General features: G+C 40.3%; 2 protein-coding genes across 3 annotated transcripts in view; one reads left to right on the forward strand and one right to left on the reverse strand.

Moving 5' to 3' along the window:
* Nucleotides 1-24,066, forward strand: part of LOC137588772 (ras-related protein Rab-26) — a 69,459-nt gene extending 45,393 nt beyond the window's left edge. Inside the window, exons 6-9 of the mRNA XM_068306042.1 lie at nucleotides 14,468-14,533; nucleotides 15,912-15,968; nucleotides 17,876-17,952; nucleotides 20,373-24,066. Coding sequence (XP_068162143.1) covers nucleotides 14,468-14,533; nucleotides 15,912-15,968; nucleotides 17,876-17,952; nucleotides 20,373-20,475 — 303 coding nt within the window. The 3' untranslated portion in view covers nucleotides 20,476-24,066. The remainder of the gene's footprint in view (nucleotides 1-14,467; nucleotides 14,534-15,911; nucleotides 15,969-17,875; nucleotides 17,953-20,372) is intronic.
* LOC137588771 (NHS-like protein 2) lies at nucleotides 8,061-11,082 on the reverse strand. Of its 2 annotated transcripts, none has more exons than XM_068306039.1 (4): nucleotides 10,845-11,082; nucleotides 10,612-10,638; nucleotides 8,810-9,784; nucleotides 8,061-8,232 (listed from the first exon to the last, which is right to left on the reverse strand). In XM_068306039.1, the coding sequence occupies exons 1-3, from the start codon at nucleotides 10,911-10,913 to the stop codon at nucleotides 8,834-8,836; spliced, it is 1,047 nt and encodes a 348-aa protein (XP_068162140.1). In that variant the 5' UTR covers nucleotides 10,914-11,082; the 3' UTR covers nucleotides 8,061-8,232; nucleotides 8,810-8,833. The 2 variants fall into 2 exon arrangements, with proteins under 2 accessions (XP_068162140.1, XP_068162141.1); XM_068306040.1 differs by having other exon boundaries at nucleotides 8,061-8,235.
* Nucleotides 24,067-24,974: the final 908 nt, after the last annotated feature.

Raw genomic sequence — 24,974 nt, forward strand, 5'->3', positions numbered from 1 at the left:
GAGATGGGATGAGTACCAAAATAAAGCAGGAAGTCACTAACAAAATACAGACCCAAAACAAAAACTCAGCATAACTTTTTGGACATGACAGGTCTTTTTTCAAGGAGCTTCATGAGATGGTCGCCTGAAATGGCTTTCAGTTCACAAGTGTTGCCTTGTGAAGGTTCATTTCTAAGCCAGTGAAGAGAAATGACAGTTCATCATTACTTTGAGAACTGGAGGTAGTCAGTCATTCCAAACTTTGCGTGTTTCACCAAGTCCTGTCACAAAAACCATCAAGTGCTACAACACAACATGCTCACATGAGGACCGGCCCAGAAAGACCAAGTCATCATACCTTTACATAACGGTTCACAGGAGACGGGCGAATCAGGCCTTTATGGTAAAATAGCTGCTAAGAAACCTCTACTACTGAAAAGCAACGAGGAGATGAGTTTTATCTTGGCCAAAAAACACAAGGAACAGATATTAGACCAGTGGACATCTGTGCTTTAGTTTGATGAGTCCAAACTGTAGGTCTTTAAGTCCACCCACCACGCCTTTGTGTGGTAAAGAAAACGTGAATCAATGGTCTCTAGAATGGTCTCTACATGCATAGAGGAGGAGGTGTGAATGTGTGTGTGTGTGTGTGTGTGTGTGTGTGTGTGTGTGTGTGTGTGTGTGTGTGTGTGTGTGTGTGTGTGTGTGTGTGTGTGTGTGTGTGTGTGTGGTGGTGGGGGGGGGGGTTGGGGGGGTTGCAGAGTGAAGGTAACAGCGTCAACAAGACCTCAGGAACTCCCTCAAGACTGTTAGAACACCGTTTCAGGTGACAACCTTATCAAGAGAGTTCCAAGAGTGTACAACGCTCAAAAGGTGGTTCTTTAGAAGAATCTAAAATCTAAAATATGTTGAGTTCTTTCATATCTTTTGTTTACATCATAATTCTATATAGGGCAACACAGTGGAGCAGTGGGTTTCATGTCCTCCTTGTGTTTGCATGGGTTCTCTCCGGGTTCTCCGGCTTCCTCCCACCTCCAAAAAAATGGATGGATGGATAATTCTATATTTGTTCATGTATAGTTTTGATGCATTCAGTGAGCATCTACAATTGAAACAAATATAAAAATCAAGAAAATCCTTAAATGCTAAGGTGTGTCCAAACCTTCACTGGTTGTGCAATTGGAATTACCCTTACTCTCCCTGGCAGCGAAAATAAAACCAAAGAAAACGCAATTGTGTCAGTTTTGTAATATAACCGCTTCTCACTATGCAGTTCATTCTCTGCATGCCAAATGCTTCATAATACGTAACACTACTTGATGTAGCCACTCATCATCCTGGTCTTTATCAGTGCAATCAGATGTGACACAGAGGATATCAACATAATAAAATCCAAAATGGATTTAATAACAGAATCACAATCAGGTTCTCCAAAGCTCTGCCTTCGGCATCAAAGGATTTTTACATCGCGCTTCAAAGTGTCGATGTATTGTTATTGTCTGTGTTTGTGTGTTCGTCTGTTTGTCCGTCCGTCCATTCTTTAGTCCACCACATATCTTAGCAACCGTTGCAGATAGAAAGATGAAACAAAAAGCACATTACTCGGTCGGGAAAGGGAATGAAAGTTAGATGACGACTTTGACCTTGAGGAAACTAGATCAAGTCAAATTTTAACGTTTGTTTCTATGACGAATTGAACAATAGTTGTGTTCCTGCACCTTTAAAGCATTTATTAAATAATTGATGAATACAGCTGTTTGTTCTCTAGCGAGGTTAGAAGTCTTCAAGGGAGAAACAGACCCTGACCACTTGACTGCCACAGCAAACTAAGCTATGGGTCCTGCTGTGGATTAGAGATAGCAAACCGCTGGTGTGAAAGCCTCCTGCTGTCAGAGTTACTCTCAGAGGCCTCCTCATTATGTCGTGTTGAGTGCAGAGTGTTTGGATTTTCTCGGCTGACTTGAAAGAGATTATTCCTAATAAAGACGTAATGCACACCAGGGGGTGAAGGGAGGTGTCGACCACTGGAAGTGCGATTTGAAAATAGAAACGGACTGTTACTATCTGGCCCTGTATGCCCTCATTCTTTATTCTGATAATGTTTGGCCCTGAGGCCGCCTTCAAGATGTCTGCAGAATAAAGAAGAGTGTGCAACACTTGTGTTTCTAAGAAAGACTCGGTTCCTCAGTAGCTCATGGCAAACAGTATAGAAACCCAGAGATCACAGTTAAAAGTAGAATTCAGCCTGTAACCCGCGGCCTTGTTTTGTTCTACTTTTATGTTTTACATCCACTCATTGTGAACAAGTCCTCTTGTTTGGACGTCTCATTTTAAAGACAGTAAATCATGGATTGAATTCACAATTAAAATTGGGATTAGACTGAGATGAAAGAAATTGATGCAACTAGAATTTAGGCAATGATGAGACTGATGTTACATGTACTTCACAGCACATGTAATGAAAAAAACAGAAACAAGTAAATGTGAGATAAAGCATCACTGGAATAATGCCATCAGGGTTCATCAATATGAATTTGAGACATATAAATTTGATTTTAATTGAGTTTTCTAAACTTTGTGGGTGGTGTATAAAATAATGAGGGCAGAATTAAGTTCTGGAGTTGCACAGATTCATCTTACTTAGAAGTGTTGCTTTCTGCTTTCTTCCATTAGAGCAGTGGTTCTTAACCTTGTTGAACCCTGCAGGTTTCATATGCTCACACCGAACCTTTCTTTAGTAAAAAAAAAAAATAAAAAAATAAAAATAAAAATATATATATATATATATATATATATATATTTTTTTTTTTTTTTTTTTTTTTAAATTTAACACATAAGTATATGTTTTACTGGTGTATTTAATGAATTGTGCATTAATGTCACCTTTTTCAAAGAACAAAACCAAGACAGTGCATGAACTGACATGAAATGACCTACCTGTAAACCAGTGTGACTTCTGCTGTTGTCATAGACACCAGTTCAGATATGTGTGGCTTCACCTTGACAATATTACTCTGATGTCATTTTCACAGCAAAGTCTGTTTCTATTGTTTTCCAGGCAGCTGAAGGAAGTTTTCCTTTATTTTTGCCAGTACCAGACCAGAGTTGTTCAACTTGACGTTACAAATCATGCAGAACGCTGACTCCCATCACGTTCTGTTATACAGTTCATGTAAATTCACGTTGCACAGATTCGTCCGACCACTTTCTTTTTTTTGCTCAACATAGTTACTGTGAATTAAAATTTTAGGAAATCAATAACATGACGTACAGTCATGAGAGGCATAAATCGACTACTGATGCACAAAATTCCATGTAGCACAGGTAGGCTAATCGATGTAGCGTGATCACCTGCAGCCAGTGATGGCTAAAGGGGGCGTGTCATCACAAATTGACACGATGTGTCAAACGCGACTCGTGTATGTTCAGTAAAAACACCCGACACAATGTGTCAGGTGTTTTGTCTTTACCCCCGTCTCCGCCAAACCCCTGAGACAGACTCACCGAACCCCTAGGGTTCGATCGAACCCAGGTTAAGAACCACTGCATTAGAGTCTGGCTCTAGGCCAACATTTGGTTGTTGTAAGATTGTCTTCGAAATCCTCTGACTCATCCTCACGGAGAATTTGTCTCTTTTTTAGTCAAAAAAACAAAATGGTGCGTACACTCTGATATTTGACTTTTGTGAGACCTTCTGTTTGTTTGTAGCTGTCACCAGAAAACAGTGATAAAGACGTCCTTTTCTTACTATTTTCCCTGATTTCCCGAAAAAACAGCTGCTCCTTTGTGATTATTTCTTGAGCCTGCTTTTTCCAGTTGTCTGTTCAAAGATAAGCTGCAAGATCCCCAACCGTTTCCACCTGTGTGAAGTCAGCATTCTAATCCAGTCAAGCTGAATCTGTCAGCATTTCAGATTGTGAATGCTGTTGTGTTCATGTCAGACAAATACCAATGTTTGCCCAAGTATTGTTGTCAGTGTAATAATGCCCTGTCTTTTCTTATTTGAAGCTGAAACACGAGAATAAACATAAAACATTGAGAAAAATAATCAAAATAATCTAATAAAATATTCTCATTATTGATGGAGAGAACCCACGCAGACGCGGGGAGAACAACATGGGAGTTGCCCATAGGAATGAGTGTGTGTGTGAGAGGTTGTATGTCTTTGTGTGTGGCTCCGCGGTGCACTGGCGTCGTGCCTGGAGTGTCCCCTGCCTCACGTCCTATGCCAGCTGAGATAGGCTCCAGCTCCCCACGACCCGCTGCGGCGGATAAAGCGGCAGACAATGAATGAATGAATCGCTCGTTTGCATTGAGTTTGTATTTAGCAGAGGGTTGTGCTCTGCCAGGATCTGAAATGTATTTCTGTCGATGTTTCTGCAGCCAGTATATGAATTCAAAACAAGTAAATACTACAAAACAACAAAGTCATTTTATATTTTCCTAAAAAAAGTGCTCCACAGATCTCATTAAAAAGCTCCAGGCAAGCTGGCAACTCGGTAAAAACCCTGACTGAGGATACGGATGCTGGTTGGAATATTCTGTCTCTGGAGTTGTGTTACAGATTCCAGAGACTGCTCCAGCATGAGCTGACGGCACTGACTTCACAATATGAGGGTGAGGCTAATGCGTCTCTCCTCTACTGACCAACTCTGACAGCACAGACACAGACAGACCACCTGCATGTCACCCACGAGCAACAAACTCCACCCAAGAGCCCTGAAATCAGAGGAAACATCTTTTGTGGATTAGTCATGATAAGGAACACGAGTTTCCTTTGGAGTCGTTTTAATTATTTGATCATATCATTTTTTTTAAAGGGACAGTAACCTAATTTTTAAGTGACATATATGTTATTCATCATTACGAAAAATAGAAGACAAAATAAATTTTGTATGCGTAGCATCATCTCGTTGGTCAGAAACCCTTAGAATCTGTGCTGCAGCAGCTTCCGCATCCTGTGGCCATCATACGTCATTGTGACATACTTAGCTTGGCAGCCATAAAACACAATGCAACCACCGAAAAGATAAACCCGATAAAAATCATGGTTACCTGCGAGGTGAACGGTTGTGCCAACACAACAAGACCTAAACACAAAGACAAGAACCTATCCTTTAGAATACCTTCTGGGAAGCTAGGAAGGCATGTCAGGTACTTCATTTTGACTTTACTGCCCCTTTAAATTATATCATATTCATCTTTATTAAGTCAGCAGTTCATTCCTGTTTTCGCATGTCTCATAGACAAAACTGTTCATGGGTGAAGGTATCAGGGACCCTGCTGGAGCTTTCTGCTACTCTTCCTCCTCACCCTCTTCCTCAGTCTTCATCCAGGACTGACCGGCTTTTTCCCACCACCACTCCAGACTCACTATTTGCCACGCCTTCAAGCCTTACCAGCCAATCAGCTCCGAGTCTGCTCATTCTGACGCTCACCTCTTGCTCATTTATGATTTACCTGAATATTTTTTACCACCCACTTTTTATTTCTTCCTTTACAAATTGTTACTTGAGCTCCTGTCTGCTTTGTATCCCACTTTTGTGGGTTTTTGACGTTTTGATTTTTTTTACCTGTGCCTGATTTTTGCCTCAGCCTTACGTCTCTGCCTATATTTGATCATTTGGTATCTGAATTCTGGAACTAAACTTTGATCAAAGGTTCTGTTTTGCCTGAATCCTGCCTCTGTCCTGTATTCCCGGGTGCCAGGTCTTCAGGGTTGCCTGATTTGCAGCATGTCTTATGGGACAATCCAATCCAATCCAATCCAAACTTTATTTGTTGAGCACTTTACCACAACCGCAGTCGACCAAAGTGCTGTACAGGCGAATGAATAAAAAGAACAAACATTATAGATAAAAGACAAAATGGCTCAAATATTATAAGTAAAGTTAATCAACTAGAAACATAAAACATAAAATATGGATAACAACAAAAGCAAATAATCAGAGCAATAAAGTAAGATAAAAAAGATAAGACAAAATAAAATCTGGTGTCTATCTAGATGTTAAAAGCCAAGGAGAAGAGGTAGGTCTTCACGCGAGATTTAAAAACAGACAGAGAAGAGGCCTGTCTGATTTGCTGAGGCAGATCATTCCACAATTTGGGTGCCACAACAGCAAAGGCACGGTCCCCTCTGAGCTTCTGTTTGGTTTTAGACACATCCAGGAGCAGCTGATCAGCTGACCTGAGAGAGCGAGCAGGTACATAGGGGTGTAGAAGCTCAGAGAGGTAAGGTGGGGCAAGGGCATTCAGGGATTTAAAAGTAAATAAAAGAATTTTAAAATGGATTCTAAAATGTATGGGCAGCCAGTGGAGTGAGGTTAAAATGGGGGTAATGTGCTCATGTTTACGGGTGCTGGTCAACAGACGTGCAGCAGCATTTTGGACCATCTGGAGACGGGAGATGGAAGAAGCACTAACCCCCACATAAAGAGAATTACAATAGTCCAGCCTAGTGGTGACAAAGGCGTGGATGACTGTTTCGAAATGTTGCCTCGAAAGAATAGGTTTTATTCTGGCCAGCTGCCTCAAATGATAAAAGCTGGACTTCACTACTGCCCTGATCTGGCTGTCAAGCTTGAGACCTGAGTCCATTTTTACCCCAAGATTAGTGATGGCTGGCCTGACATGCTGGGCCAAAGAACCCAGATCTGGAAGGGGTGTACCAGCGGTGCCACCAAAAAACATCACTTCAGTTTTCTTTTCATTAAAACTCAAAAAGTTCAGGGCCATCCAGGCCTTAATGTCATCAAGACATTTAACTAATGCAGCGATAGAGTACGCATTGTTCTTTTTGAGTGGAACATAAATTTGGCTGTCATCCGCATAACAGTGGTAGTGAATCCCATGCTTCCTAAGTATGGAGCCAAGCGGGAGCAGATAGAGAGAGAAGAGAAGAGGGCCCAGAACTGAGCCCTGTGGGACCCCACACAGGAGAGGAGCAGAGGAGGACACTGAGTCGCCAAGGCTGACACAGAACGTTCTATCTGCCAAGTACGACCTGCTATGCCCCTGATGCCCACCCACTGCTCCAAGCTGGAGATCAGGATTTCATGGTCCACTGTATCAAATGCAGCAGTTAAGTCTAAAAGCACTAAAATAACACAGTCACCAGAGTCAGTAGCTAAAAAGATATCATTAAAAACTCTTAAAAGAGCTGATTCTGTGCTGTGCAGGGTTTTAAAACTGGATTGGAAAACCTCAAGAATATTGTAGTCTTTCAGAAAGTCTGTTAATTGACTGTAGACTATCTTCTCAAGGATTTTTGAGAGAAAAGTTAGTTTGGAGATCGGCCTGAAATTGGTAAGATCTGTAGGATCTAGCCCAGGTTTTTTGATCACAGGTTGCACTATTGCGTGTTTAAAATACACAGGGACGACACCTGAGGAGAGACTGCTATTAATAATTGTGAGAAGGGAAGTTCCAACAGTGGAGAAAACCTCTTTAAGCAGTCGAGGAGGGACAGCATCATTTGGAGAACCTGAGGGCCTCAACTGACCAACAATCTCCTGTAAAAAGGACAGTGTCACGGGCTCAAACTGCTCAAAAACAGCAGAGGAGGTGACAGAGATTGAGGGGTCGTAAGCAGGAGGTGAGATGAGAGCCCTTATAGAAGTGACCTTGTCAATAAAGAAGTGAAGAAAATTTTCACAGACAACAGGAGAAGTCTCTATGACAGCGGTCTGCTTGGCATTAAGAGCTGAATCAATTGTTTTAAACAAAACATGAGGTTTGTGACAGTTAGAGAGGATAATATTAGATAAGACAACTCCAACCTCATCACATGTGCCCACCCTCACATACACATACCCAAAAATATTCTTTTTCCTTTCAAAAAAGAGTTTTTGTTTTTTTTAAATTTACACTTGATTCACCTCAAATCATGACATTTTCTAGAAATGTCTTGATTATGAGTGACTGTTTACAGAAAACCCACATTTCATTTGCAAGCAAATCATTTTATGGTGAATGTGATCTAGCAAAGCTGTACACTAAGTATTGACCATAAATGTCATGTCAAAGCAAAGAAGATTAAGTTCACGCCTCATTAGCATTCTTATATTGATTAGATTATTAGATAGAGTTTTGTTGCTGTTTATTTAATCCCCAGTAATGTGAATCCTGTAAACATTGAATGACTAATAAAGCAGGATGTGTAAGGATGATGGATGTGAGAAAGGTCTCAGGTGTCTCAGCCAGCGAAGCGTGGATCAGACTTCTCCCGGCAGCAGCTGGTTTCCACACGCCGTTCTGCTGAAACACAGATAAAGCTGTTACTATTGACTGATGGAGAAAGAAATCAATCAAAAGCTGATCAGGATGAGAGCACAGAGTCGTCTACATTTGCGACTCAAACTTTTAACCCAGGGCTGTTCTTACACTTACAAAATCTGGTTATGTACTCATCAAGTTGTGTTTGTTTGTCACGCAGAATATTTTTGTGTTTGAATATGGTCATACTGATGATGTCATGAGAGTCAGCATAGCCTCGACTAACATGGGAGTTGGTTTGATGGATTATCATCCAGGCAGCGAAAGCAGAAAGATTCTTAATTTGTCTTTCAGTCTTTTTTATTTTGTCACCTCTGCCTCCCGTCACCACAAGACCATCTATGCCATTTTACTATTTTTACATCTCTTTTCCATATTTGCTGCTTTAACAATAAAGCTAGATACGAAATGCTTTAGTGAGACTGTTTTTATACTTAATGACCCTGCATGTTTTTCACAAGTTCACCTTTTTAGACGTGCAACATTTGATCACTGGATTAGTGTTGTTACCTAATGATTGGAGAAATTATCTTTATTTAGAAATGTTCATTCTCACCAGCTTCTTGTCCTGCTTTGGTCCTCAGGTGGATGTGAATGTTTTGTTTCCGGAACAAATTCTATAACTGCTGCATGTGTGCTCTTCATCAGTTTTGCCGTGTTGGTGTGAGTGAGCGATCAGCTGCGCTGTTTGTTTTGCCACAGAGGTTTTTTCTGGGACAGGTGGCGGCAGTCTCACTTCTTCCTCATCCCCTCTGCCGAAGACATCATCCGACACATCTGAAAGAGTGAAGGAGCGCAGACGCACGGCGCAGAGCTCATCAGCTGTCACAACAGGCAGAGGAGTCGCCAGAGATCTGAGGAAAGCCGACGAGTCGGAGTGGGGGCGGTGGGATGGTATGGGTTTTAGAGGGGTCCTGGTTTTGTGGAGGAGGTCTGGATCACAGGAATTGTCTCCTGGACTCCTTTTGGGGTCAGGAGAAATGACAGGGAGGGGAATCTGCAGAGACAGCCTCTTATCACAAACGCCGCGGGGATCCGTCTTGGTACGCCACCTCCAGCCCGGAGGGTCATGGCCGGTGATGACAGACGTCTGGACGTACGGAGGAGAGGAGCAGGAAGAGGTGGATGAAGAGGAAGGAGAGGAAGAGGAGGAGTGTGGGTGACATGGGCGGCCAAAGGTTCCTGTGCAGGGATGTGAGGGTTCTGCACTGGTTTTGCGGAGGGATACGCCACGCTGCGGAGGCCGTGGTTCCTTCTTGTTCTTCCTCACTATGATGAAGTGGGAGGAGCCTGGTCGACAGAGGTCAGCTGACCACTGACGCTGATGACAGTGGGTCGCAGCAACATGTGGATAGTCTCGAGGCTCCTGGTCATGTTCTGGACTCTCCTTAGACACCATTTTCTGTTCTCGGAGATTCACTTGGTTGGATTTAGATGCTTTTTTACTCATCTGGTCCCCTTTAGCTTTAGCTTTAGCTTTAGCATGGCCACCGGTAGATTGGGTTCGACGGGCAGTCAAACATTTGATCATCTTGCATGAAGTGTTTGCCAGGTATAATGAGCATAACATGAGAAACACGAAGAAATAAAAAAGAATGATATATTTAGAAACAGAATATGGGAATTAAAATCGCACATTTTGAAAGTCTGACCACAGTAAAGATATTAACTTAGCAGCTATTTGGATGTAAAGAGATTTGCTTCATTTGACTTCTACATGACCTCACACTTCTAATGCCTCAACTAAATCTATATGAAAAGTATCTAAAATTATTACGCCCAAAAACCTTTTAGTGAACTGTTACACAGAAACAAATCCAGATGAGGATTTATTAAACGTTGTTTACCTCTAGAGCTGCGTTGACCTCCACTCCTTCCAGTCTGGACTGCCTTTCTCTCACCTCTTTTGCAATATCACATTCAGTGTGTTTCCTCCCCCCACCCCCCACCCCCCACCCATATCCGACCACAGCTTCCTCAAACCAGGACTTGCATCTGAGTTTTCTTTTTACCACAGCATTAAGTAAGAGCTGTATGCTTGACATTTAGAAGAAATTAACTCACTAGTAGCCTCACTAGTATCCATTGGGGCGGCAGTGGCTCCTACGATTTGTCTTCTTTCTTCTTGTAATAAGTACATTATATTCCGCACTATAAGACGTACCTAAAAGCCTTTAATTTTCTCAAAAACCAAAAGTGCGCCTTATAATCCAGTGCACCTTAGATATGAAAAAAGTTTTTAAAAAGGCCATTGATAGAAGGTGCGCCTTATAGTGCCAAAAATAATGTAAGTAAAGTTAAATAATATTAAAACAACAGCCATGATTTATTTCCGTTTTCCATTTTAAACAGAGTTACCTGTTCTCTCCTCTTGGGATGCTGCTGCTGTAAAAAAAAAACAACAAAAAAAAACTTTCATGTTAGTCAATAGTTTGGTCAATCCTGTTGATTAATACCAAAAAAAGCTCCATCCAGAAATTTGCGGATGAGGATTTGACATATTTATGGAGTCCTCTCCCGTTACTGTCTATCATAGGTTGAACATGCCTCAGGTTACAATCTTGACACGTCTGACAGCTGAAGACAGACACCTTGAAAACTGTGTTCCTGCAGTCGACCCTTAGTAAGCCTTCAGTCCTAGGACACCCAGTGTTCCTCATCAACAGACTGTAGAGGTAAAGCTCAACAAAACTCTACGTCTGACTGCTATGACACATAGACATGTGTCGTTCCCCCCCGTGCTCCCACACACTGTACGATTTCTAACGCTCAGTGTTGGCAGCGACTCTTTTGAAGTTCCATCTCTCGTGGCTCAGAGGCTGCGTTTCTCCTCTCCCTCATAATCCACCCACAGGCTGCCAAGACCTTTCAAGGCTCTGTGAGTAATTGGTAGGTTAGCATGTTGTCGAGAGTAACGGCTGCGAGGCGAAGGCTGTGCATTAATCTGCTATGAAGTGATGTAAACCCCCACGGGAGGAAGCGCAGAATACTGTAAACCTTTAGACAAGGGGAAGGATTACCGCTGATCTGAGTGGTATTTGCCTAATGATGCTCACAGGAAGAAATATGTGTTTGCTGTGAAGCGCATGAGTGTGTGATAGTGGCCTGACCTCTGCTCATCGTTTCACTTACAGGCTATTAAATAGGTTTAACCCTGCTCTCTGGCAATCAGAGGGATTAATCGTGATTATTGATGCAAGGCTTGGGGTTAGGGTTACAAAGAAGAAGGGAAATAAATATAATACCGATCATAGTAAGGTGTGGGCAATGTCTAAAGGGTAGAGAAGGTCCACTCTGTGTGACAGATGAACTTTGATCCCTTCAGCATTGCAACTAAAATCATTACAGATGCCCTTCGCATTCATCTTGTCAGTATTTAAGTGTCACGGCCAGGCATAGTCATGCAGTTTTGGGTGATTTCCCAGATATATGTCTCACTGATGTTGCTTAATTTTTAGACCATTAATAGAACAAGCAAACAAGGGTAAGAGTTACACAACAGCTGTTGCTGAATCAGAGTTCTGCCTATCTTCATTATCAACTTTGAAACATTATTAAATCCTCTAAAAAACAGAGTGTGACAAAAGGTGACATCTTTACAGGGCAATGAAATACAGTATTTAGCTTTAGAAGCCTGGTGACAACCAACTGTAGCTGGGATGACCACATCTGTGTGTCTTCAGTCACATTCTGTAGCTCTCTGTAGGAAAATAAGTTATTCTACTCCTGACTCTTGACTCTGCAAAATATTCTGTCGAAAACAGAATATTTCTTAAGCTTCCATGTAAAGGCTGATTGGTCAAAAAGAACCGTCATGTCAACCAACACAACCGTCTATCAGTTGGCCAACACTCCTGTACATGTTTGATACTCCAGACATGAAGGATCCCTCTGGATGACATAGTAGTTCCATTTGGATCCATTCCTCTGTTACACTTTACCTGGTGCAGCTCTACTGCACCAGGTAAAGTTCTACTGCCTTCAGATGACATTCATTAACCTTTAATCTTTTGAATGCAATAATTCCTTGTCAGTCCATGTCTGAGAAGAAAAGACCTTTCTGAACGTACCGTTATGTAATTCTAGTCTGACACTGTAAGATATTTGTACACCTCTCTACATGTTAGCACACAGTCTCTGCATGTATCACCATCATAGTGATGACATGCGTCAGAAATGTGTGACTAACTTTCCTTTCTCTTCTCTGCTGCTGCAGAGGTGTTTTGACACAACCCTGAACCCTGAAAGGGTGTTTGCATAAGCTCTGCATTTCATTACATTGTCCTTTAACTCTATCTAGGCTTATTAGCAGAGTCTCAGAATAGCTTACTGGCCTTCAATATATCCTGTGAACAGAAAAAAAAAAGAGCCAACTGGAGAGATAATACAAATCCTGTGATCTTCTGAGGCTCATTATTTGTTGTTTTCACTGTGTTGCAATTAAATTTACTGCCCAAAAATTACTACATTTTTAAGATTGTTCATGTGCAGTGTTTGAAAAGACGATTGGATTTAGATTTAATCACATACACCAAAGCACATGTGCTGTGAAAGGACATAATTACCAGAACCGCAATTATTTCCATCATAGTCAGGGCCAATTTGAAGCATGAAAGTAGAGTGGCTGCTCTACTTTAATGTACATAATTGCAAACCTACATCAATGGAACTATTTAATTTAACACTACAATACAGTAGGGTTTTTTTTTTGTTGGTGTTTTTTCACATGTACTCTGCCTTTCCAATTGTTTCCATATGCAATCAGCTGATGCTAAATTAAAGTTTTTTATTCTCCTGAATTATAGTAGTTCAACAGTTTGTAATGTTTTTTACATTTAAAGATGTAGTTGTGGAGAAATTTGTCACAAAGGGTCAAATGTAGCATTTAGCATCAGACTATCATTGAGCCAATATTATTTTATTTTTGGGGGGGGTTTCCAGTTCTGATGGGGATTTGGAATCAAAGAAATTGTTCGAAATTGTGGCGGAACTTGAAAATTAATTCATTCATTCATTTTCCGTAGTGCTCTCGAGGGTCACAGTGGTTGCTGGAGCCTATCTCAGCGGACTTACACACATCACATGCATGTCTTGATTTTGGAAAGCAGCCATCTTCTCCTCCTTTGTATCTAAAACTCTTTGGGAGCCATTGATAAACCACTTTCAGGCACATGTCTCTAAGGATGTTTGGTAGCCTACACAGCAGACCATAATTTGTTTATCTGCAGGCCGTCTTCATCCCATATTTCCCAGTACAATTCCATTATGGTTTACCTGAGTACTAAAATTAAACAGATTCATTTCCATGAAAGCTGGTTAAATGCAAAACAAAGTTTTGTGATCTTTTTTACACAATGGTCCCAATGTATCTAATGCAGCATTAAAATTATTGAAAAGTCTGCCATGTTTGTATAATAATCTGCGCTTTGCTGAATAGGATTGTAACTTTTTATGCAAGCCTCATTTTGTTGGGCTAACTCCACGCTAAGTCCAAACGTGCTGCAGGTGCTGCAATTATTCCTTTCATTATTGTTGAAAGTACACAACTGGTTATGTATCAATGATATGCTAATCAGGAGTTATTAGTGCATAATGTTGGTTGATTTTGTTGAGTTGCGCCGTATCACCCCTGCTGCTGTTGAATCCACTGAGATTATATATTACATTCAATCATTATGACGGAATTTAGTCAAGCATATTTCTTTCTTTTTCTTTTTCTTTTTTTTGAGATGTGGATGAAATATTAGCTGACATTAAAGTGTGACATGTCCGATAATAATCAGATCTGGAAGGACTGAAACTATTTGTTTCGCATTCATCATGAGGTCTGTTAGTCTGCTCTGTGACATAGTTGGATCACTTTTTATTTCAAAAGTTTGCTTAAGATGGGGATGAAAGCGTTTCCTAATCTTGGCATCTGTTTTCTGAGATGTTAAATTTCATATTAGATTCTCAAAGACCTTTGGTGACATACTTATGTTTAAACTAAGCCAGAAGACAGTGATCAAGAGATTCCAACTTGTAATTGGAATAAGATACATTAAATAGAAAGGTTGGGTGAAGTGAGTAACCAGAGAGAGAAGGAGAGACCTACAGCTCGCAAACAATAAATGAATATTGTGTGACTATATCCTCTGTACTCTCTCTCTCCTTTGCCTTCTTTCCTTTTCTTTTGGAATATCTTTTCCTCTCTGTGCTCTCTCTCCATCTCCAGGCATGGCTGACAGAAATCCACGAGTACGCCCAGCAGGACGTGGTTATCATGCTGCTGGGCAACAAGGTAAGTTCTTGCTGCCAACTCTCTGAGATGGACGGACAGATGGACTCATAGAGGGAGGTAATGTGGAGTCAGAGCATGGATCTATGGATACTTGTGGAAGCAGGGACGGCGATCCATTTTGTGTGTCTAGAATGGACTTAGAAATGTCACAAAATGTCTTCTGAGGAGTCATTGGAGCTGCCAGGCCCACTTGCTGGAAATTATTTATAAAAATTATTAAAGTATAATGAGTCAATAATATCAGTAATGATTTATCTGTACAATATTAAGAAGTTGTGTCATCACCCAACTCTGCAGCGCCGCTCCAACACGTCTAAACAACAATACAGGCCCATTTCCAATGACTACCAAAGCAATTTAACAGACTTGGAACTACACACGATGAACTTTAATTCTTTTGTGAAATATTTAACTTAATTAACTTGAAATACATAGAGGACACAAACAGCCGTCTCGTAAGTTGAAGGTCTTGTGTTTGACCTATCCATCCACGTCGGTCTCCTTACTATCTGGACCTTTTTTTTTCTTTTTTTTTATACCCCACAATCTGTCTTCCTCCTATGCTCCCATTTCAAGTGCCACGACACACAGAAATAGATGTAAACTAGTCATTTTGACTGCCTGAAACAATCACCAGTACTATTATTTCATGGTGGAGACTTAGTCTCCAGTCAGCCATGTGGAGATTAGCATATTTTGGCTGCCAGAGTTCTACTGCTCCATTTTGGTCCAGCTCTCACCAACATCAGTTACTCCCTTTACAAAAATCTGTTTTTTGTGAATTAAATCTGATCAGGTCCACATCCAAAAACTGAAAGTTGGAGTAACTAGCAGAGGAAGACTATTTACCAGACATTAATTTGTGGCTTTGATAATAAAAAAGAGGGAGCTCTAAATATATTAAATAGCTGATTTATATTTCAGCACTCCAAACTGTGATTGACAGTGTTTCTGGTTTCTGTGAGATTAGTGGATCTGTGAGTAACAACCTAAAGGCACCAAATTTTGGTTACTTTCACTCTGAAATCAAGACATATTTTATTCAGCACACAGAGTAGAAATCTGCTAACATTTTCAGTCACAGCAGCCTTTCGGGGTGGTAAAATGTAAAATGTGTTTTCACCTTTTTTTAATGGATCTCTGTAAATGAAGGAAAAGGGAGTAAATACTACATAAATTCTGATCATTCTCACATACATATTTGAAACCAATTTATTGAGTAATGTTGTTTAGCAATAAGGTGGCTTGTAAGAACTCTGAAAAATGAAGTGTATCAGGTAATAAAATCCACGCTGTAGGAAGTAAACTTAGATGGTCCATCACTGGTAACCTTTCTCCAGGTCTTCTAACTTTATATTGTCCCTCTTATATGTTCTAGGCTGACTCTACACACGACAGAGTGGTGAGGCGAGAAGAGGGAGAGAAACTGGCAAAGGTACACACAGGCTAAATCTGACACATTTGGGGTAGTTGTATCTTATCCGACGTGAGGGTCGTACCGCTCGCGGTACACAAAGGTCCGAGGGATATCGACAATGTGCAGATTGTAAAGCCCTTTGACACATTTTCTTTTAAAATTAAATAAACTTGAAATACATGCTGAATGTAATTTGCCGATTACAAGCTTGTTGGGCCTATGTGTAGACGCTGTGCCTTTATTAGCATGTATATTTCTTCATTCATGACATTGTTATGTTTGGAATAAATAATATGGGCTTTTTAAATCAATTTCAAGGCAGATAGGTGCGGAGATGTATGTATGTATGTTAGAGTAAACATGAACACGAGTGATAGTGAGAGGCCTGAGGCCTGTACCATAAAGCTGGATTACGGCTTAGCGAGATAACTTCAGGCTTAACCCTGGCTTTTCGGTACCATAAAGATGGCTGACTTTCTATCAGGCTACGGTGTCGCAGTAACCTATGCTGAACACCTAACCTGCTCCGGAGCAGGTTAAATTCAGGATAAGAGCTCAGCAAGTATAACAGCCCCACCTACTGACCAATCAGAGCTCAGCAGGAATAACAGCCCCACCTACTGACCAATCAGTTCTCTTGGAAAATGGGCTGTCCGTTTTATGAGAACCCGGTGGATCTTGGTGCACAGCTTGTGCGAAGAGCGCTCAGGCGTGAGAGAATATTTAGAGATCGCTGTAATCCGTTTGAATTGCCTGAACTGTACGAAAGGTACAGGTTTTGGGGAGAGGGGTTACATTACATCTGTCAGCTGCTGGAGCCTTACATCAGGAATGTAACGCACCGCAACCACGCGCTGACAGTCCCGCAGACAGTGTGCATTGCACTGAGGTTCTTTGCCACAGTTAATATATTTCTTAGTGATATTCGTAATTATTATGATGTCCTTAAATCCCTCGTTGGATGGGTCACAAGCAAGCCACAGATAAAATGCCATTAATCAATTATTTGTTTAAGTAAATCATGGATTGATTCATTCATTCATAGGTACTTTTATGTATTCTGTTGGCGATGCCGAAAACCTCTGGAAGAACACAGTATGCCATAATGAAAAATGTGGTACACACATACATTTATGGAACACACAAATGTTACTGTAGTCAGATATACAAGTGCAGTCATAGTGGGGAAGTAATATTATAATGGCACTAACTTCCGCATTGACACAGTCGGCGATTTTGTGCCAGCGATCCTTGGGCCGTTTGGCAGCTGCAACTGTGTTGCTGTTTGCCTGGATTATTGATTTGTATTGCTCGTATTTATTAATTATTATTGTTTGCTCCTCCGTTGTGAAATATGCGGCTCGGGCCGGTTTGTTGCATGTTTGTGATTGGTCGCATGCAGCAACCTCCGCCCTTTTTATGTGAGCACACAGATCTAGAGTGGACAGGCCTGAATTGAATTAGTGAGTTGATAGCCGGCTTTATGGTACTGAAAATCTGGAGGGCGGATGTCTGGGTAAGTGAAGCCAGATAAGTAAGAGGAAGCCCGTCTAGGTTAACCAAGCTTTATGGTACAGGCCTCTGGTGGAGGGGCTGCAGCTGTCAAGGTAGAGACACACAGTGGGCGTATTCACAACTATACACAATAACACAGTCAGGCATGCACATAATGAGTCTACTACCCCAGGGGGCATCTTTTCATTGACTACAAAATTAGTTTTTAAAAGCCAGAATTCTCAGCATGTGATAAGATTATGGTTGAGTTACTGGTATTGATCAGAAGCCCTGTCATTGTTCCAGAGTCCTAGGGTTCATTACAAACCTCATCTCTCTGTCAGCATGACGATGATTTTGTGCTCGTGAAAAAGGTTTGCATGACAAACACACAGATACACACAGCTAGAAACAGATGTCTGTCTGTGCAGGAGTTCGGAGTGCCCTTCATGGAGACGAGTGCTAAATCTGGACTGAATGTGGAGCTGGCCTTCACTGCAGTGGCCAAGTGAGTCATGTACATGCAACACAACAGAATGTGGAGAACAACAAGGCTCCTCTGACTAAAACAAAACTTACAGTACCTTGAAGCAAAACGCAGAGCTTTTTAAGAGATTGATTCTGCCATAAGGTGACAAAAGTGATGAGCGTCACCTTTGGCTCCATTACATGTGAACAGTGTGGAAAAACCAAGAGCTGGAAAACTTCAGATAGCTTCTCTGAACCAATGTGACTGTATTTCTTTTGCTACTATAGAATATTACAAACTAATATTTCCAAGGCATCACAGTAAAAGCTATTGGTAGAGTGTCTAATGTCATTGTAAAGTGTAGATCTAACATCAGGGGTGCACAAGCTACAGCCGGCAGGCCATGTATGGCCGTTTGGGCTTTGTAATCCGGCCCACCAAACTGTTTCAATTCAGAGTTCATTTTACCTCAATAAAATAGTGCATCGCTTCAAGAAATTTTTTTTTACATCCCAACATGACGTTTATGCATCCAAAAGTAATAGCGGAATATACAGTAGAGGGGTACACAAGGATTGAGTTTTGCCAATAGTACATCTATTGGCAAATCTAAACAAACTGTTCATGTTAATATTTTTTATTAATAACACCATAACTGTTCAAGTAAAAAGAAAAAAAAGAGTAAAATTAGTTTTATCAAAATTTTATAGCCTGGTAGTCATTTGAAAAAAAAAACTGTTTTAGAAATAAAGAAGGATGTAATAAATTTTATTTTTCAATCAATCAATCAATCAGTCAAACAGCCTCACCTGCCATCATGTAAGAAAAAAAAAGGAAAATGGAAGAAATAAATTAAATGTTTATATTTATCCAGTTTAACGTCACCAATTTTAGATTATTTTTCCTCAAAGTTGAGTTGAGTGGTCCTAAAACGGATGGGAAGAGGCACTAAGTGAGGCACGCAGTTCTCCTGCCTCATGGTAGAGGGCGCTGGTGATCCCAGGGAGGTAGATGTTTGAAAACTCAGAGCATGATGGTTATTGTTAGTGGATTTAAAAAAAAGAAACAAGAGAGAGATAGGAGAGGAAGGAGCATCACTAAATCACTTTTTGCTTGATGCGCATTTGCATGCATCCCCAAAGGCACTAGAATGACACACACACAGCTATTAATACGAGACCAGTATCTGAACCTTTATCTGAGTGCGGATGCAGTTTTCGTTCACTGCGTGTTTCATGTAAGTGTGTCCAGTCTGACAGTTTGTGTGGGAGTTGTTTTACATTTATAGCCTCGTTATGGTAACAAGATGGCATGGTGGGATGATGCCAATAATAGCACGACAGTCTGGCACACATTGTCCCACAGATCTGCAGTATAGGACCAGTTCTTATCTTTTCTTGTGTCTAGCTCATCTTGTTTTTTTGAAACATTTCAATTTTCTTTCTTATTTTTGCTCTTCTGTAAACTCATTATTCTTATTTTATTGTCATTACAGTATTATTATTCTAATATACGGACCTCATTCTGTTTTCAGTCTTACTTTTACTGTTATTTTTATTATTTGCACAAAACACACACATACTGAAGTGAAAGCAACAAAAGCTACAAATAATGGAGCAAAAACAGGATCAAAACTGTGACATTGATTCAAAGACAAGAAAAGGTGCGTTTTTCACCAAACTGGCTTGAAAGTGCAGCATGTAGAATTTAGTCGTTTTGAGTTGTTAGCCTGCAGCCTGTTAGCCTGAACAATCCACATCTCTCCCTCTCTGAGACATAACTCTGAATCCAACCCTAACCCCAACCAAAATACACTATTACACACTAGCGCAAACAATGCATCTTTATTTATTTATGTGTGTTTGTGTGTAAATTCTGTTTTTCATCCTTGACTGAAAAATGTTAACATCCTCTATTATATTGTGCACATAAGTCACTGCTCTCTTATATATAATTGGAGGGTTCTGACTTAAGCATATAGAGTTTACATTTTTCCTTAAATTGATTAAAAGAATTAGAGCCCAAAAAAAAAAGCCTCCTTGACTGCACCTTTAAGTTAAATTGTTATTCCACTAATATTAAATATGACACTGGTCACCTTAGACATGAAAGCCTACATACATTTCTAAAATTGTCAAAAAGACTGACTTATTGATTCATTTTTTATATGACTGCACTGTTACAACTGATGTCGGGAAAATATGTTTCAAAATTGCAGTTTTGAGTGTTCGTTTGTCTTTAAGCATCTGTTTAAAGTCAAATCGGTCACATTAAACTGCCCAGTAATTCATCATCTTTTTATCAAAATGTTTGATTCATTTCTATGAAACCTTGTCAGCCTCCTGAGAGCATTCTTGTGATATCTGACCATCGAAAGTGACTCTGACGTGTTTCGGTGTTGCTCTGTCACCACCTATCGGCAGCATTGAGCACTGCATGATGTTTTCACTGTTTCTCAGAGAACTGAAGTACAGGACCATGAAGGAGCCCGATGACCCAAAGTTTCAGCTGAAGGAGTACGTCGACAAAGAAATGAGGACGGCTGGCTGCTGCAGCTCCTAGACCACATCCTATGTGTGTGTGTGTGTGTGTGTGTGTGCATGTGTGTGTAGAGAGAGAGGACAGGTACGCTCTGTTAGCATAGTCAGTGTCGGCGTGGATGAGAGCTGGCATTAAATTCTCAGTGTTTATAATATTCTTGCCAAACGTGAAAAAGCCTGTGTGTCCTCTCACGTCACACCTCATCCAAGCAGCACATGTTCCTGGACCAACATAGTGATCGACCAATCACAGCTCTCTGACATCATCAGCATTCTGCTCCTCCGGGTCTTTTAACATTTCCTCAACTCTTTTCAGAATTCAGCAGCACCTGTACTGCATGTTTTTAAGAGAGAAATATTTCATCTTTATGGGATAGTCACCACTTAGCCTTGTAGCTACTTGGGCTACATCTGGGTTAGAAAGTTAATAGGCTTATTAACTAGGTAGAAGAAGTGAGTTTCATAGATTTGCAACAGTCTGTCCATCAGACACTTAAAGATGAACTTTAAGTGTCTTAAAGTGGATTTTATGGAGCTATTAAGATTTGTGTTCAGTTGTTGATGCACTTGGTGCCACCACGGGTAGCGCTGTCACCTAACAGCAAGAAGGTTTTGGGTTTGATTCTTTTCTATCTGGAGTTTGTATGTTATCCCCTGTGTACGTGGGTTCTCTCCTGGACATCTCATCTACAAGAAGATGGATGAATGGATGGATGGATGGATATTTACAGGTAGTGAAAGAAAAACAGGAGCTGATGATCAGGATACCAGCTTCAAAGATACTAGAATTTGCCTTTGACAGTCATTGATATCATGTTGGCTGCAAACCCTCTATGAAAAACAATATTGCTGAACTTGTTAATCTAGAATGAAGCTGGTATAAAGTCCCTACAGTTTTTTTCGTCCGTCTAAAAGAGAGGCAGTGGAGTTTTAGTTAGACCAAAACGTCCACGTTGATCCTAAACATCTTTTATGTTTTACTGTTCCAGATTAGATTTACTGAAACGTTTTGTGAAAATAATAAGTCCTATTGAAACCATCATCTTTTAGCATAGTCTGGTTAGCAACCTGTATGATAGCTTGTGTTGCTACAGATTTAGGTGGGATTTAAATCATAAACATAATCTAATACCATAAACCAGTGGTTCTTAACCTTGTTGGAACCCTGCTGGTTTCCTCTGCTCACTCACCGAACCCTCCTTTAGTTAAAAAAAAAAAAGAAATAAAATTTTCAAATTTAAGACATGAGTACAGTATTTTCAGCATTATAAGGTGCATTGGATTATAAGACGCACCTTCAATGAATGGCCTTTTTTTTTTTTTTTTTAAATTTCATACATAAGGCGCACTGGATTATAAAACGCATCTGAGGATTCATCTTCAATTATTGGACTATTTTAAAAACCTTTTTCATTTATATCGTACATTAGATTGTAAGAAATTGAGAAAATTAAAGGCTTTTAGGTGCGGAAAATACTGTATATGTTTTCCTGGTGTATTTGATGAATTGTGCATTAATGTCACCTTTTTCAAAGAACAAAACCAAGACAGTGCATGAACTGACATGAAATGACCTACCTGTAAACCAGTGTGACTTCTGCTGTTGTTATTGACACCGGTTCAGATATGTGTGGCTTCACCTTGACAGGTGTTACTCTGATGTCATTTTCACAGCAAAGTCTGTTTCTATTGTTTTCCAGGCAGCTGAAGGAAGTGTTCCTTTATTTTTGCCAGTACCAGACTAGAGTTGTTCAACTTGACATTACAAATCATGCAGAACGCTGACTCCCATCACGTTCTGTTATACAGTACATGTAAATTCACGTTGCACAGATTCGTCCGACCACTTTCTTTTTTTGCTCAACGTAGTTACTGTGAATTAAAATATTAAGAAAGCAATGAGATGATGGACCATCATGACAGGCATAAATCGACTTCTGTAGCACAGGTAGGCTAATCGATGTAGCGTCATGTGATCACCTGCAGCCAGTGATGGCTAAGGGGGGCGTGTCATCATGAATTGACACAGTGTGTCAAAAGGTACACAGTGATTTGTGCATGTTTGGCAAAAACACCCGACACATCGACAAAACCTCGTGTCGGGTGTTTTGTCTTGACCTCTGTGTCCGCCGAACCCCTGAGACCGACTCACCGAGCCCCTAGGGTTCAATGGAACCCAGGTTAAGAACGATTGCCTTAAAGATATGCAGTTCCTGTTTTTTTGAGCTTTTGGAGACGTTTTGTTTCAAATATGCAAACTTAAATTAAGAATGGTGTCAGAAGAGTTGCTGCTAGTTAATCATCTTGTCGGTCAAAGGTGACCTCATTGATGGAGGAACATGTGCTGCTTGGACAAATCCCATCATACACCTGCTCGGTCTCTCCCTCTCCACCTTTCCTCTCCTTCGCGACTGTGAATGTAATATAATTCCCATCAGCATTCTTGCACATATGCATGTATGTGCACACACACACACACACACACACACACACACACACACACACACACACGCACACACACACACATAGTCATATTTGTACATTTCTTTCACAGCCTTCTTCAGTCTTTTATTATTAGTCTAGTGAAGTCAAGTTTATTATAACCCAAAATTGCAAAGCATTATTGTGGTGTACCTACTTTAAACGTAATTTTATGTTGGTGCTCTGAGTGCTTGGTACTTTGTTAATGCTTGTCTTGTTGAAACCAAGAACATAGACCTAAAAATGTTGAATATTCAATCAACCTCAAAGTTCGAGGTTAAAAAGAAGAACTTGAAACTGAAGTTTTCAGCAGGACCAGCTCTATGACCTGAAGCGTACAATTGGCTTTTTTGATGTTAAAAAGACCTATTCCAAAAAACTACAGACTCATTCAAAAGTGGATGTCATCTGTTTCTATCGCTTTTACATACATAGTGAATTTACTTATTATACACTTTACTGCATAAAGATGTCAATCTGTAAAACAAAGCATCTTGATTACTGTCTTTATATTTGGCAGCATGAGAAAAACATTCAAAATGAATCTAGCTTTGAACCGCCAGAAAGAAATACAATGGGTATGCAGAGTCAGTTTTACACTTTTGAACCCAGATCACAGAATTCCAAAAATCATCAGAGGTCAGAATTGTCAAAGATGAAAATGGTTATCTGTTTCTGTATTTCCCTCCTGAGGCTGTTGTTGTTCTGTTCTTGTCGTTGTTGGGAAGCTTAAAATTTCCTTTTTAGACCTTTACTGAGGTCATTCTACTCTAGGGCTTCAGCTAAGAGGCTGAGCGGTCGTGGGTAGAGGGATGCTGCTGTGGTGCGTTGGCTTCAAGGAGGACTTGTCTGCAGTGGAAATGCAGCAATGCTGCAGGATCCAGTGTAAACGATGGTTTTCAAGTACTGTACCACCGGCTGTTTATCTTATTTTCCTGAGATGTTTTTTCAAAGATGTTTTCATACTGATATCTGTATTTGTTTCAAAAATGCCACAAATTCTACCATTTTATTCTGTAAATAAATATTCAATTTCCACTGAATGGTTGTATACAGATTTTACAGCAGATTTCAAGTTTTCAAAATAAATTAGAAATCATTCATTTATTATTAATTTGTCATCTGTATCTGCATCCCCATCCTAACGGAAATGATTTGTATTGTGTGAAGTTCCAATGTTAAAAAATAAAGACTAAGGAGTGTGTGACGTGTTTCCTACATGTAGTAACCAGTAACGACATGTGGAGCTACAGCGCCACCATCTGTCACAGTCTTGTTACTACAAGCTGTAAGAGGTCACAAGTCTCTCTGTGTATCTCCACCACAGTCACACAGCTGCGCAAGTGCACCACATTATTTATCACAGAAGAGCAAGAAATGTTTTCATTTTTAGTATATTTTTCATTTTATTTCATTATAATTGATTTGATATAAATGAAATTAAAATACATGAACATTAAATATGAAAAGTTAGATAAATGAAATGCTTGTACTCACCGAAACAACTCTTCAAACGGCTGATTTAAACCAGGGCTTTGAACCGGTTCATGGAACGAAAACGAAAACCGGGAAATTTATATTTTTTAATGTTCCGGAACAGAATCGGAACAGAAAATAATTGTAAACCGGTTAATACTGGGGGGGTTTTCGTTCTTGAAAAAATATTTGACCTCACGTTTCACTTCCTGTCATTCACTGGACGCAAGATGAGAGGGAAGTAGTGGCTATCAGCAGCAGTTAAGAAAAGGGAGGTCTCCCAGTCACTATTTAATTATAACAGGTAAACACTGCAGTGTGTCAATCTGAAAAATGTATGATGTAGACATGAACTCATTGGCTGCAGTCATTTTCAGAGCAGTGTGTTCCCGTACTGCCAGCCCTTTGTAGCAATGTCGAGGCTTATGCCTCTAAGTAGGAGGCATAAGCCTTAACTATAGTGATACAACTGTCATAAAGCAGTGGTGTAGTACTGTGGTACTGTTTACTGTAGGGTAGGGGCATATCTATAATTATAGTCTAGAGTATATAAACTAATTGCTT

The sequence above is a fragment of the Antennarius striatus genome, chromosome 21 (assembly GCF_040054535.1).
Source record: "Antennarius striatus isolate MH-2024 chromosome 21, ASM4005453v1, whole genome shotgun sequence".
In the NCBI taxonomy this organism is placed as follows: domain Eukaryota; kingdom Metazoa; phylum Chordata; class Actinopteri; order Lophiiformes; family Antennariidae; genus Antennarius; species Antennarius striatus.